Below are 16,327 nucleotides of genomic sequence, written 5' to 3'. Positions count from 1 at the left end.
CACACACACACCAGGCCTGGATTAACGCAGTGCCCTAGGGTGATCACATTTGAAGTGCCCCCACCCCCCCCAATGCAACTCACATGCTAATGCAACATGTCATACTAAATATCTTTATTTCCATCATAAATGGAATGTATGAGGACTACATGCAAAACCATATGTCTAAAAAAAATTGCAAACATATACCAAATAAGCAAGCACAAGAAAGACTGTTGTAAGCAACCATATCAACAGCTGATTGGTTCAGAACCACAGAGACGCACAACAGCAAAACACACACACTGAACTTTACAGGAATCTCTAAGCAACCAGCTAAAAGAGAAAACTGTTCCACAAATTTCAAATCGACAACAGCATCACATATTTGCCTAGAAATAATGGTAAATAAGCCTTACCTTTAGCAGAATTTTTTTTTCTAGACTTTGTGCATGCAAAATCGTTAATTAAATCCTCAAAGTCCATTCCCTAGACTATTTCGGATTCAATAGCCAGCAGGGAGAGTGCAGACAGCTGCTTCTGTCTCATGGTTGTCCTGAGTTCATTCTTCACTCTGTTAAGTTGAGAGAAGGATCTCTCGCCCTCGCAGTTGGTAACGGGTAGGGTTAAGAACAGTCTGAGTGCAACAAATACACTTGGGAAAGTAGTCTGTAGCCCATTTTTTCATCGAATTTGCAGCATATCCTCTGGTGAACGATTTTTCTCTTCCTGCACGAAATTCTTGAACTGAAGAAGTTCATCTTCAAAGTCTTTGTCCAGGTCATCTGGATATGTGGATGAGAGCGCAGCAGCACGGTATCGGTATCAATCAAAACCCCAAATAGTCCATTCAAGTCCCTGTATGCATCGATGCGTTTAGCAAGACAGGACAGCAACCTGTCAATGATCACATTATATGTTTCCACCCTAAATCGCTGACTTCCATTTAGGATCTCGTCATTCTCCGTGGACTCATCTGCAAATATTTGTCTTTTTCTCACCCGCTGTGTCTCGTGTTGATAGAAATGATTCACACACTTCATGTCCCGAGATGACTTTTCAAACTGAGAAAATTGATCTCTGAGTGTTGCCACAAACTAATGCAGAGATTTCAGCAATCGCTGTGCAGTATCTAAGTTTATGTCACGCTTCTGCAACACGTCTCTTGTGGCTTTGAACCTACTTCAGATGTGCCCTAAGACCGTTACATTTACCAGCCATGTTACTGGCGTTGTCATAACTTTGTCCCCGGCAATTTGACAAGTCTAACGCCAGATCATGAACCATTTTTACTATGCATTCAGCAAGACTTTCTCCAGTGTGGCTGTGAATAGGCTCGAAACCAATGAATCTCTTCACCACTTTCCCTTCCTCGCTGACAAATCTAAAAATGAATGTCAACTGGTCAACATGTGACATATCAGGGGTTAAGTCTACGATGACTGAGAAATACTTAGCATGCTGTAGTTTGTCTGCAATTGTTTTCTTTACTTTCTCACCCATTAAGCAAATGAACTCCTCAGACACAGTAGATGACAGTTATGATGTTGTCCCTCGTCCCTTTTGACCGTACTTTTCTATGTGGTCTCTTAAAAACGGATCAAACTGTGCAGTAAGTTCCAGAAATCCGAGGTAATTGCCATTACTTGATGAGCACAAATGTTCATCATCGCCTCTGAATGCTAGGCCTCTCTCACTCAAGAATTTAATTACAGCCACAATGCGTCTCAAGACCTTCCAATATTTTCCTTTACCCCTCTGCCGCCTGAGCGAAGCATCCACTGTGCCCACATTCTTTGATCTGCGCAGTAAAGTCAGCATGCTGTGCCTATGGTTTGCACTCTTCTCATGGTCCGAAATTCGCTCAGGATGTCTCCAGTCAGAGAACCCAGACGTAAAAGCATTAACTTGTGAGGATAGCAGTTTACAGGCAAAGCAGTAAACCATACCTGCTGATGGTGAGTAAATTAACCACTCTCTAGACACTTCCTCGTTGTTTGGGAGGCAACAATGCAATAAATCATTTGGTAAGTGATTGCGTTTTACCTCCAATACCGATGTCCCGCACAGATGCTTGGTATTTAGGTGCCCTATTCTGAAAGGCCGCAGGACCTTGAGAAATAGCAACTTCCCTGACGTAGTCCATGATAGCTCCCCATAGTTCAGGGTCCGTTGAGATGGTAAAATCCTCTGGCGGCTGCTTCCTGTGTTGCCTCCACTCTCCTGCACCTGGTTACCGCCTTTGCTCACAACATCAGCTGCTGCTCGAGTCGTATCGGTTGAGGCATTAGTTTTGCTACAAGTGCCTTCTGCTGGTGATGCTGATGTTTCTGTCTTTTCTTCATTTATAAGAAAAAAATTTGATATTTCAGGTACTTTTTGAAGGGTGGCTATGTGTTGTGATATTTTCTCTTTTTTTAATTTACGTTTCGCACAACCGCTAAGCTGATACTGCCTATCCATTTTGAATTTAATATTATACATTTGCGGGCTTGACTCTGACTGGGGGGAGGGGGCAAATACACTGTGACCTGACCCAATCGCAATTCTTTATATGTGCATATATTTTATATTCTCTCTGTATATATTTTATCATTAACTGTTCATTTTCAACTGTTCACATGAAAAATATTTTAAAGGTCTAGTCATTATCTTAATCACTTGGCGCCCCCCTATTGGCTGGTGTCCCAGGGCACTCGCCCATTCCCGTCTATGGATAATCCGGCCCTGCACATCATTCCTTTGGAATAATCACCTTTTTCAAAATTATGTTTCGATTCGATCCAACTATACATGGTTGATGTATTTCTTTTCTTTCGTACTGTGTAATACTGTATTCACAACCACAAATGCTTACAGTAAAAAAATAGTTTGGTTTCAATTTGGCTTTCATGTTTACCATGAATTTTTCAACATATCTCTGCCAATTTCTAACTAACGTTAAAAAAGTTAAATTGCAATCAACCACCCCTTTAATGAAAACTTTAGAAACTGAAACTGTTGCTTTACAAGAACATCTACAAAAAAATAAGAAGCATATTGATGAATTAAAGAAAAAATTAGTAGACCTGTTGGGAGTCAGAGCACAAGGAGCTTTAATCCACTCATTTTTTCAAACTGTAGCCCAAATGGATGTCCTTTCGAAATTCTTTTTTAATTTAGAAGTAAAAAAAAAAAGGTCAAAGTAAAATGACTCATTCTTTGAGCTCAGCTACAGGACAGGAAATCACTGAGCCTGCCAATATACGTAGCTGTGGTGTGGATTTTTTTTCTTATGTGTATAAAAGTCAACTGATGGAATGGCGTGCAGATGCTGCTAACTTTTTTTGAAGGACTGCCAAAGGTGGATGATGAGTCTAATAAAGGACTACAATGGAATTTGTCATTGCAAAAGCTTTATACTGCCATGACGAGCATGGATAATGTAAATCTCCAGGAACTGACAGGCTGCCTGTTGAGTTTTATAAGACTCTATGGCCCGTCATAGGAGAGGATCTGCTCACTGTTTTAATGACAGTCTGAAAAGAGGACTCTTGCCACTAAGCTGCAGAAGAGCAGTCATTACACTATTACCTAAAAAAGGTCATATTCAGTATATCAGCAATTGGCGCCCTGTTTCACTTTTATGTTCAGAATATAAAATTGTGTCTAAAGCTTTGGCCGTGAGACTTATGCCGAGTTCACACTGCACGATTTTCAAACTCGTCGGATTGCGTTGTTTTCACACCGCATGACTATCTGGGGTAGCATTCAGTTGCTGCTGTGTTCACATTGCACGATGGATCGGCGACAGGGGGCTTCACACGGCATGACTTCACAATAGGAAGAATCGCCGACAGCTCTGTCTGATCCGCAAACTAGGTTTCACAACAAAACACACGCGAATTCACACTGTGTGATTGTCACTCGCGTGAACGAGCACCGATTTGCCTCCGATGTCGGGCATTTGTCGGCGATTTCGCAAAACCTGTCGGCGAGTGAAAAATCGGGCTAAAATCGTGCAGTGTGAACTCGGCATTAGTAAAGCCAATTAATACACTGTGATCCGTTTTACTGTATTCCTGACAGGAAGATGGACTGTCTGTGTTGTGCTTTGCTCCCCATGACCTAGTTTTCCCTCGTGTGTTAAATGCCCATATTTGGTTTCCTTTCTGTTCCTGTTCCTATTGTGTTTCATTGAGTCCAGGTGTGTCTCGTCATCCCCTCGTTTAGTTAAACTATGAATAGCAAAACCTGGTTTGCAATGTCAGAATGATGAACAGTACTACTACATTATTGAATCAAGGAAACAAGAAATAAAAAATTTTTTTTTAAAAACTCCAGTGACTGTCAACAACTTTAATTTAATTCACATTCAGATGGTTATCTGGAAAGACAAGCTTTTCCTTTTATCGTGTGCCAAAACATTTTGGCTTTGCCTTTGAGCCAACAAGATGAAAATATGAGGAACAAAATCACAATGGAACTGTTTTCTATGAGTAGTGTTTTACAGACAGATTAATAGTGTTTGTATGCTTGTGCTGTTTGATACAAATATACAAGGGAAGTAACTAATTTGTCAAAGAAATCATGGTATAGTTTCATGGCTCATTTTTACAATTCACCAGTGAAATTACTGGTCATATAAGATGTAAGCTTACTAGAAAGTGTGTATTTTAGATGACTGATCAACTACCCACATAACAGTGTATAAAAATGTATCTGATGCAATAAAATCTGTAAAAAAGAAAGAAAAAAAACCTCACCTGTTGACAAACACTAAAACATCAGTGAAAATCAGATATAGCAACGTAGAATAAAAATGTATAAATAAACTGAAATTATTTAAATATCAGCTATGCATAGAAACACAACACCTCAAATGTATATTTAAAAAACATAATTAAGCATGCAAGTAGAAACTATATCTGCATGATTTTATTCCTTTATTCTGGTGGCATTTTTTTTTTTAACTTTATGTTGGCATTTCTTCCTCATTTTATGAAAGCATGTCTTTTAACAAACTGAACAAACAACCTCACTCTAGAAGTCCCTAGATTTCCCCTAATGGCTCTTTGGCATTAAGTCAGTTCACATTCTGGTATGCTAAGGAAGAAACTGCTGTTTATAAAAAAGAACTAGCAATCAGTTCACTCATGAAGGGAAGAGAGTTTTTAATAGATATGCACTTCATCAAATTTGTAGGAGATTACTGTATGCAAACATTTAACTTTTTTTTTTTTTATCATCCCATTTTGGGTATGAATTCACTCTTAAACCTTGGTTGTTTATTATTGCTGGCAAAAGTTTTCACTAACGTCATCCACCCACCCATCCATATATATATATATATATATATCTGACATGCTACTGTGATTTGTGGAACTATGGGCCGAGAGGCCATATATTCCTGAAAATATACTTCACTGATGATGAACCACGTGCTTCCAAGCAGAGGAGCAGAGTTGAAGCGCGACAAAAACAATGTTCTTCAGCAAGTTGCATGCAGTTTTTATTTTTCAACCATTAGAGGGCCAGAGAGTACATAGTGTAGCTTTGTTTTTTTTTTTAAAGTTTTTTTTATTTAAAGTCATGTAATAAATTAAATTAAAGTCCTGTAATAAGCTTTATTATTATTATTATTATTGTTGTTGTTGTTATCAGTATTGATTGACAGCCCAAGTACTTATCCTTTAATATTTAAAAAGACCCAAAGCAGGAACTGAACACCCCTCCCCCTTGAGAATGAAGATCTTTTAAAGCAGCTTTTGAGGAAACACTTACACAGAAACACTTTCCCTGTCAGACACCTGGCTGTTCGGTACATTGTGAGGTATGTTCTTACAACTTTAGTTTATATTTTAGCATTACTTACAATTAATCTAGATAAGTTATTTATTTATTACATCATGGGAATCTTGTTATGAATATTAGGTTATAAATATAAACATATGAAAGATAAATGTGTTGAAGCGCAAAATGGTAGATTGGAATGCCAAGATCTTGCATTTGATTGTCAAGAAATATACATGCTGATCAAATATACCTTACAAATGCTGTTAGTTACTTCAAATAATAGCAACTTTTCAATCAATAAATATAAATGAGCTGACTTTATCTGAAATAGCTGCTTTCTTCTGTGCTGTGCTACTCAAAAGACAAAAGATTGTAAAAGACATAAGGTGTTAAAATAAAATTTTTGTAGCTTTAAGGAAAAAAAAAAAAATGAAACCCGCTTAATTAAAATACATTTATTGGAATGCAAGGCCACTTGCGGTAAGACAAACTAAAACATGACTGTGGTCATAAACACACTGTTAAATTTATATATTTGTCTGAGCAGGGTCCTCAAATAAGCAGATGTGTTCTGGTCTTAGGCTCACTTCTCTATAGTTTAAGGAAGTGACTTTGATGCAGCTGAACAGAGGGACTGTGACTGACATTAGACACATTTGCATCCACTGGGTCATTTGATGTGAACTTCTGGTAAAACACTCTTTTAACAATGCCAAAGCCATGGGTTCCATTTAGAGGGAGCACACATAATATATTGTTGAAAGCAGTGTCAGTTCAAATCATCTGAATGAATGGAAAAGTGGTGTTAGGATGCAGATACATGTGATACATACCATGTAAATATCAAATTATGTCACAAGCTGAAAGACACATAAATCTCATATGTAAAATATTTTGTTTTACACAACAGGAGTTGAGGGATGCAGCTGGTAATTTTCTTCCTGTTGATACTGACACACACATATGCAGATTACCCTGCATTAAAAGCTGTTCTGTCAGAAAAGGGTCTCAGAGATGGTAAGTTCTTCACATGCACATGAAAGTCACTGCACTGATTACATCTATATATCATATTTACACTAAGCTAGCCTGGTTGGCAATAATTTACACTCCAAACTCCACTCACCATTGTCTGGTTGAGGTGGACAAAAGTAAACTAGAGAGCAGAGTAATGCCCCCATTCACACTGCTCGTGAAACGCAGTGATAGCAAAATTATCCCATTCATTTTCAATGGATCCCATTCATTTTGCGATTTCCAGCGACACAAGCAACAATGACCATTTCTGAAGCAATATGGACATGTCCAGTGACTCAACAAAGCTCACAGATGTTTAACTCTATGCAAATAAGCTTTAACTTTTAGGAGAGACAACCAATGGGAGTGAAGTTAGTGGAGCACACGTAATCCATCGGGTGCTTCTCAAACAGAAGGCTGCATCCTACCGAGGCTGTGTCCTTCCTAGTTCAGTCCTTCAGAGTCTTGTAGGCTAGAGTCCTCCTCGGCATGAAACGCTAGAATGAGACAGTCTAGTAAGTGCGCGTGGCTACGTCACATATGTTCCCACCCACACCGTCCGATTGAGATGGCCTTCAGCGACGTTTGATGACGTGGCAGCCGAGATATGCAGCCTTCCGTTTGAGAAGCACCCATCAGATACTCTAATGCAGGGGTGCCCAGTCATGTTCCTGGAGATCTACCTACCTGCGAAATTCAGTTCAAACCCTGATCAAGCACACCTGTCTTTAATTATTGAAGCTCCTGAAAATCTAAATTAGTTACAGGATTGGGCACCCCTGGGTTGTATTCCAGAAAGCAAGGTTAACTTACCGTCACATATACCCTGAACTCTCGGCTGGTTAACCCAAACCTGGCTTACTTGAGGTATGCTGGTTCCAAAAACGTGTCCGGGAGTAAGTTCAGTCAACTCAGAGTATGTTCACGGTTAACACACAAAACATTCTCAATAGAGGGACAAATCGACAAGTCATTATGGAAACGGACGTTAAGAAAAAGCGCACCATGCAGCCTCTCTGCGTCACTGAGAATAAGAATTATATTGTTTGTCTGATGCTAATTATATAATAAGAAATATCCCCGTTTTCTTATTGCCAGTGATTTATTACAGTGAATTACCTTGTATGAATAAACTTGTGTATATTTGATATGTGATGTCAAAAATGTGGTGTTGTAGATGTTTATGTTTTTATGTGTTCAGTGTCTCAAATGATGGCTGTTTGGATACAAAACAAACTGAAGAGTACTGAAATCCCAGAGGTCCGGGGTGGGGTGGACATTGGGATTGGCACTGTAGAATATGTCATCTCAAAGTCAGTACACAGTACACTGACGAACAATTAAACCAAATGAACAAATGCATCACATGTGATGAACAGTTGTTTAAGCATACAAAAAAAAATAATAATTCATAAACTGTGTGCATGTCTCCAGCATGCAGGTTGTGCAGTGCAGCATGTCAGGCCCATCAATGGAATTTGAAAAGGGAATAGGTGTATCTGTGGAAGTCAGTCAACTCTCATTAGCTATCACAGGCAGCTGGGCAACACAGTTTGGCATCATGTAAGTAAACCAGTGAATCATTGGAAGGAGAATGAAATTGCAATCATATCAGTTTCACTTTTCAGGTGGTCTTGGAAGCAAATAACATGTTCTATCAGTGGTGGACAGCAACAAATTATGTTTTACATTAAGAGTATTTTTACTTTGAGAACATTCCAAAATACTTTTTACTCAACTACATTTCTTAAAAACATGTAATTTCTTATCATTTTGAACTAGACAAATCATCGCCCACTCTGAGATGTGATATCTGTAAACTTGAAGCGAGCAACAGTTCTATGGTCAGAAACACCTTCCTGATGAACAGAGAATTGTCAAACTAGTTTAAACTGATAGAAAGGATACAGTAACTTAGATATCCCCTTTTTACAGTTGTGGTGAACAGAATAGCATCTCAGAATCCCGCCTTGGTAAATATCAATTTCTGCTGAGGCACACAAATGTGACCCTGCCTGTGAAAACCCAACTAAAGTCATTTTTTTGTGATTTACTGTTTTCTACATAAAAACATCCTTCATAAAGATGTAGAACTTTCTGTGAAAATATAACCTTTATATCTTTAATATTGACTGAGTAAGGCCATGTCAAAGATTGAAATCATAGTGAAATTAATGGTTGAAATCAAACTTGCTTGCATGCTTGTTATCTAATAATTAGATTTTGAGACTTTAGCCTGGATTTCACAGACAGGGTCACAAATTGGCACCATCCGCATTAATCCATTTATCCAACCTGTCTTGTGTCAACAGTCAGCATTGATAATAATAATAAAAAATGTATAGGCAGTGAGCTGTCATAAATTAATTAAAAATACTGACTCTCTTGAATATCTGCTTATTAGTCATTGTTAATAAAATAAATGCAAGATATGGTGCTGTAGAACCCCAGAGTGTATTAAACATTGATGCTTTAATCAAAGCTGTGCAAAGGTAAAGCAATAAGCAGAATTCCACAAGTAGCCCCAAATCCACACTCCAGAGCCATGTGGGCAGAGCCGATCCTCCCTATACGCAAAATGCGCAAGATGCGTAGGGGAGCAAGGGGGCCCCCTTGCTCTCAAAGATGATTTAATTTTAGTTTTGTTTTTTTTATTTGCCCAGCGGTTATGAAAACATGAATGATCGTTTCTTTTAATGCGGTGCGCTGTCGCCCTTTCTACGTAAAAATCCGTCAAATCATGTAATGTGAATGTCGTACAATCTTGCTCGAGACTAAAAAAACGAGTTGAAAGCGTACGAGCCGCGGGAGAGACACTGTTTCTCAAGCGCTTTCCGCGAGTGCGATTCGAGAGGTAGTGAAACACGGACAAATGCGTTTCATTCATTCGTTCGTAACCACTCATACCCCACTCCACCACCGACACAGTTTTGCATAGGGCCCCCAGAAGTCTAGGATCGGCACTGCATGTGGGCCATAAAACTAGAAATCCTGTCAAGGATGACGATGGGCAGACGTGGATTATAATAATTCTCGCTTTGGACATTAAATTCGTAATTCATCCCCTAAAATCAGGGCTATCAATGGACCAATTTTTTTTTAAAAAGTAAAAAAAAAGTAAGATATTTTTGATGAAATCCAAGAGCTTTCTGGTCCTGTATAGACAGCAAGGGAACTACCATGTTCAAGGCCCAGAAACATAGTAAGGACATCGATAAAATAGTCCATGTGGCATCAATGGTCCAACCGTAATTTTATGAAGCTACGAGAATACTTTTTGTGTGCAAATAAAACAAAAATAACGACTTTATTCAACAATTCTTCTCTTCCGGGTCATTCTCTGCCACCATTCACGAGAGTACCACAATGCATGCGTGTGATGCTGATGACACAGGAGCCGGAACAAGCAGTGGAACACACACGTATGTGTCATAGTACTCTCGTGAATGGTGGCGGAGACTGACTTGGAAGAGAAGAAATCATTGAATAAAGTTGTTATTTTTGTTTTCTTTTCACACAAAACATTCTCGTAGCTTCATAAAATTAAGGGTGAACCACTGATGTCACATGGACTATTTTAAGGATGTCCTTACAACGTTTCTCGGTCTTAAACGTGGTAGTTCCTTTGCTGTCTATGCAGGGTCAGAAAGCTCTCGGATTTCATCAGAAATATCTTAATTTGTGTTCCGAAGATGAACAAAGTTCTTACAGGTTTGGAATTGCATTTTGTGGAATTCCTGGAATCACTCTTCACTTAGAAACACACAGACTTGATTATAATATTTCTATGCTTGTTACTTATGGTTTTGCTGTAATTTTATGTTTCTCATGCCTATAATCAACAAATTAACCATTATGCTTTCACCATCTGCTATTCATGCCATTATGCCTGGCAAGTTAAGAATCATGAAGTATGTCGTGTCTATGTGTGGGATTTTACGTTTTAGAAATATGCATTATATATCAATAAGATGTGTTAATAAGACATTTGCAACATCAAGGAGTTATGTTGTTCTTTGAGTATGTAAAATGATTGTCTTTTGTTCTATGATTGCAGCCATGATGGTGGCTCAGTTGATCTGGCTGTGTACAATATCAAAATCAAAACCCTACTCGGGTTAGGGGATGAAGCTGGCCGACTCTCCATCACTACCATTTCCTGTAGTGATGACGTAGGAGGTGTGCACATTCAGTTCCACGGAGGTGCTAGGTAAGACCAGTTTTAAAACAAACTTTGGTTAACAGAACATAAAAGACTAAGATTTGAAGTGCTATCTAAAGATATGCACAACAACTGTGAATATCTGTGACTTTAGTCTTTGCAACTTTACAGATCTTCTTTATGCACCAAGAGCTTGTAACACTCCAAAGAGAAAGGAAAAATTGAAATCGCATCATATGACCCCTTTAATTGTGACTGCCACTAATGAAGTTGTTAATCATAGTCCTAGTCGCCGATTTCCTACAGAAAAGCACAAGATATTCCCCATTAATTTTAACAGATCAAAAAATTGATAGGGAACCTCTATAATTTGTGGGTCTTACATTTTTCCTCGGTGGATTATAATACATTCAATGCATCATTAGAATTTGTCTTTGCATTTTGATTAAAATGGAAACTCCAAAATGGAAACTCGACACCATCATCTCATCCATTAGTAGCAGTGGTGCTACTTCTTCACATTATCAGTCGTCTACATCTGTCTCTGTTTAGCTGCATTATTTAAGGCGACCATTATTTTAGAATTTATCATCTTGAGCTTCCGGTATGCAGTTGAGTGAGTGAGGCGCGTCCGGGAGCTGCTCCGTAAATTGTTTTTTTTAATAGTTAATGGGAACGTTTCGTATTTTTAATGATCTAGGACGATGCCTACAACACTAAGTAACACTTTAATGCTAGTTGGAGCTTGTTTTGATCACTACTATGACTAAACCCAGGCGCGTTTCCCCTGTTCTTGATGAAGCTGACGATGCCGGCAACATGGCCGCAATTGCTTCGGAGTTAACACCAGTGGCCTCATTTATAAATTGTGCGTACGCACAGATTTGATCTTAGAGTGTGCGTACGCTAAAATCCACGGCAACGTTCATATTTATAAAAACGGTCTTTGACGTGGAAAAGTACTTACCGCCACGTCAGGGTCTGAGCAGGCGTACGCACTTTTCCTTGTGGCAAAGTCGGAGTACTGCAGCTATTTGAACATCTAAGCTGCAATAATAATGAAAGCGGTGTATGTTCAAGCACCGAATTCATCATAAACAACATAGATCATGTTAATGATCATGTTTTATCATGCTTTTATTGAATCAGTTTTGTCTCTTTCTCTGGTCGTATGGTTTGGTCAAACATCTTTAAAAGTGAGAAATTCTTTAAACCAGATAGTTAAATGGTCTAGTCGATTGGTGGGTGAGTCACAGTTGGATCCAACATCGTTGTATACCAGACAGTTGCAACGAATGTCTACTTCTATTTTAAATGATGACTCCTGTCATTTTACTGCAAGACAAATTTACCTGCGGGTATGAATAAAGTAACCTAACCTAACCTAACCTAGATGCAGTGTAAGAGATTAATTGTGCAGTGTAGTCAGATTTTTTATTAACGGGAGTTTTTGCGAGATTAAATGGACCTTTTTAGTAGCCTAATGTTGAGAGTTCTCTACTCGATTTCTGTACACAGTTTATTCCATGTTTTTTTTTTTATTATTTTATTTTACAAGAGAACTTGCGAAGTCTTGATTTACTACTAATGTGTAAAATAGAAAAATAATTGCATAAACGCATCTCTGACTGTTCCCTTTCATGGGAACTTCGAACTGCGTCCTCTAGGGGTCGCTATGGGGAACGCCTCGTCGTGACCCGTATCTGAAGCATACATTGAAAAAACACCAACTCGTTGGCCGGCGACAGCCATATGTGCATCCGTGTTGTCGTTGTTTAACATCTGATGACACACACAATCTATGCGTTATTTGTTTGGGCGAAGAGCACGCACGCGATGTCTCCGAGGGGGCAATCGGCGTGCACCGCGAGCGTTTTTTCAAGGAAAAAGCTCTGACGCCAGTCAGCTGCGCACAATTTCAAGATCATTTGCGATTTATAAATGTCACATCTGGAAGAGAGGCATACGCACATGTTTTTGTGCGCACGTTCGTTTTCTCTGAATCGCACATACACACTTTTGAGAAATTATCTTAGAACAAATTTAGGATGGTTTATACGCAACATTTTATAAATGAGGCCCCAGCTCTTTTAAAAGAAATGCTTACCACAACAATTCGTGAGGAAATTGCTTCGCTGAGGTCTGAGTTTAAGGCAGATGATCTGGAAAACTGTTCGAGGCGGAATAATCTCCGTATATTGGGTATCCCAGAGAATGTGGAAATGTCTAGGCCCTCTCATTTCATGGTATCATTCTACACTGAACTTTCCGGAGATAAACTATCTCAGATGCCAGAGATTGAACGTGCACACTGGTCCCTCGCACCGAAACCGCATTCCGGAGCGCCTCCGAGACCCATGATTGTACGCTTTCTTCGCTTCCAAACGAGGGAGGAAATCTTACTTTGTCACGGGAGCATGGAGAGTTGCACTATAAGGAATCCAAGATTTTTATCTTCCCTGACTTCTCTGTGGAACTCAACAAACGACAGGATCAGTTTAAGTCAGTTAAAGGGGTCATATGATGCGATTTCAATTTTTTCTTTCTCTTTGGAGTGTTACAAGCTCTTGGTGCATAAAGAAGATCTGTAAAGTTGCAAAGACTAAAGTCTCAAATCTAAAGAGATATTCTTTATAAAAGTTAAGCCTACCTAAAATGGCCTACCTAAAATGGCTCATTCTAAGTTGCGCTGTGGATCGCAGGATCGGCTTTCACCGTGGACGAAGCGGAGTCCAGCCCGGGGTCGTCACATGTGGTTGCCGCAAGCCTGCCGGCCTCTGCTCACTCTAGCCTGCTGGCCTCTGCTCACTCTAGACAGTATTTGGGTTGTTAGGACAATGAAGTGTGAGCATGGAGTTGTTTCAGCCCTGATCTTGCGAGATCGCGGGCAAAACTATATTCACCTCGGGTGTTCCTCTCTAATATGCATATTATTGTGTGTGGAGAATCTTGCTAGCCGAAGATATATTTAAATGCTCTGTGGAGAGATGCTTGTGAGCTTTCTCTCCCAGGGTGTTTCAGTGATCTAGAGTGGTTATGGGGAATGCTCCTTCCTGTGTCATGCCGGATGGGTTTAGGAGTGGGCTGTCTCCCCAGGCTTCTGGGTATTTTTAATTAGGCGGTCCCTCTGAATCCAGATTATTAAGTTTGGGCTGAGTAGATGGGCTGTTTCCCCCTCTTCAGGGCTTTAAGTGAACAACCCCTGCTCAGAGTGTAGCTGTCTGCGGATAGTTATGCTCCAGCACAAACTTATTTTGATTTGGAATATAGCGGTCTGAGGGCAGATGTTTTCTAGCCTGGTTTCTATGACTAGGTTGGGTTACCCTTGATACAAGCTCTCAAGTAAGTGCTGAAGTCTTTGTAGAGGAATCTGCTATATGAGGATAGCTGTGTTCCAGCTCTGAGACTGTTCCCTTGTTAGGGTTTTTAAGTAGTGGTCTCCTTGAGCCCCTTGCCTAGACTGTGCTGTCTCCCCTGTTTTGGTTTAAGGAGATGGCCTACTTCCATGGTCTGGGCAGTCTTCAGTCTTATCTGAGGGAACTGCTACTCGAGGATAGCTGTGTCCAGCCCTCTGGTGTAATGGCTTTGATCTTGGACTAATGATGTTTTATGTGTTTGCACTTTAGCTAATCGTTTTCTGATGGTCCAGATCTCCCTCATGTGAGCTGCTGGTCAATAACATGGTAGTTGCTATCCTCTATGGGACTACACTGATTGGGGACCTGTATAGTACAGCTATCTGAGGATGGTTATATTCCAGCCATTGTTATGACAGGACGGGCTTACATAATACAGCTATCTGAGGCTAACTGTGTTAGCTCTTTCCTGAAAACATAGTTGTCTGAGGATATATATGTGCTATCTCTGTGATTGCTCCCCTGCTTGCTGTTTCTAAGTAGCGGTCCCCTTGAGCCTCGGCCTAGACAGTGCTGTCTCCCCTCTTACGGTTGTAAGTAGACAGCCCACTCTCTGTGGTCTGGGCAGTTTCATAAGACCCTTAGGATATAGCTATCTGAGGATAGCTGTATTCTAGCACAACAGCTACTCCCCTTACTTGGGCTTTAAGTAGCGATCTCTTTGAACTCCTATCTAGAGGTGTTCTAGTTTACCTCTTCGGTGGTCTTGTGTTTCCAGGCTAGTATTGCTCGCATAACATAGCTATCTGAGGATAGCTGTGTTCTTAACTTGGGTTTGAATGTTCCTCTTTATCTGAACTGGGTTCTCCATCTCCGTTGCCAAGTTATGTGAGCGGCCCGGGGTGTCAGTGGCTTAGCCCCTTTCTGAGGAAAGGTTAGGTGAATGTCTGTCACCACCTTGGTCTCTCACCAGGTGGACAGGCATGCACCTCGTCATAGTCAGCATTTTGTTCCCCATGGTGACTGCTAGAGGACGCAGCATGAGTTCCCTAGAAGGGGAACGTCTCAGGTTACGCCAATAACCATGGTTCCCCGAGAGGGAACGAGATGCTGTGTCCCTTCACCATGCCTTCGGCCTGCCTGTTTACGTCTCCTTCAGACAACTAAGTTGTATTCAGCAGGTGCCCTTTTATACTTCCGGGCACCCACCTATGATGTCATGGGCCACATAGACCAATAGGATTGGCATTTTTTCACACATGCTTCAGACACCGGTCATGCTGGCAGCATTCCCCATAGTGTCTGCTAGTGGACGCAGTGTCTCGTTCCCTCTCGGGGAAGCATGTTTACATGCATAACCCGAGACGTTCCTCTTTCTTACATTTTTTGTTGTTGTAACCAATGATCGCTAGTTAATTTATTGTTAAGTCAGAGGGTTCCTGCATTAATTTTACCAGTTGAAATGTTAAAGGTTTTTAAATTACTATGAATGTTAAAGGTTGCACCGAATTGAAATCGATGATGAAAACTTTATTCAGAAAATATCTTCTTTACTCCCTGACTTGAACACACATCTTATTATGGGAGGTGTCTTAAATTAAAATAGAGGAGACTTGTTAACTACATCATGAAATATCTGATATTCTGTTTTTCAAATACAAGTTATTTTGCTGTTTAAACACCTTTATAATGATCATGTTTGACCCATAATGCACGATGGGCACCGCCATGTTAGTTTGCGGTGCAATCCCGGGAATCGGAGCTGTCCGATTTACAACACGTAAATTCATTCACGTCTCCCAAAAGACATGAAAGTAAATGGCTGGTAAACTGGGGCAAATAGAGTAAACTTTATAGTTACCTACCCAATCAGTATATTGGTAACACTTTATTTTGATAGTCCCCTTTAGACATTCTGTTGACTATAACAAATGTCAGCTACCAGTCATTAGAGTATTAGTAGATAATTCAAATTGTATTTAAAAGGACTCAAATTATATTCAAATGGATTATTATTGCTACTTCCATAAGTGTATAT

At 39.9% G+C, this 16,327-nt stretch overlaps 1 protein-coding gene across 1 annotated transcript in view; it reads left to right on the top strand.

Moving 5' to 3' along the window:
• The first annotated feature begins 5,744 nt into the window (after nucleotides 1-5,744).
• Nucleotides 5,745-16,327, top strand: part of bpifcl (BPI fold containing family C, like) — a 20,673-nt gene continuing 10,090 nt past the window's right edge. Inside the window, exons 1-5 of the mRNA XM_016522673.1 lie at nucleotides 5,745-5,791; nucleotides 6,665-6,771; nucleotides 7,973-8,084; nucleotides 8,206-8,334; nucleotides 10,829-10,981. Of these exons, the coding sequence (XP_016378159.1) occupies nucleotides 6,675-6,771; nucleotides 7,973-8,084; nucleotides 8,206-8,334; nucleotides 10,829-10,981 (491 nt within the window). The 5' untranslated portion in view covers nucleotides 5,745-5,791; nucleotides 6,665-6,674. The remainder of the gene's footprint in view (nucleotides 5,792-6,664; nucleotides 6,772-7,972; nucleotides 8,085-8,205; nucleotides 8,335-10,828; nucleotides 10,982-16,327) is intronic.

Source organism: Sinocyclocheilus rhinocerous, unplaced genomic scaffold, assembly GCF_001515625.1.
Source record: "Sinocyclocheilus rhinocerous isolate Xijiao unplaced genomic scaffold, SAMN03320098_v1.1 scaffold3268, whole genome shotgun sequence".
In the NCBI taxonomy this organism is placed as follows: domain Eukaryota; kingdom Metazoa; phylum Chordata; class Actinopteri; order Cypriniformes; family Cyprinidae; genus Sinocyclocheilus; species Sinocyclocheilus rhinocerous.
Note: the sequence above shows the minus strand (reverse complement) of the source record. Positions and strands in the feature narration are given on the sequence as shown.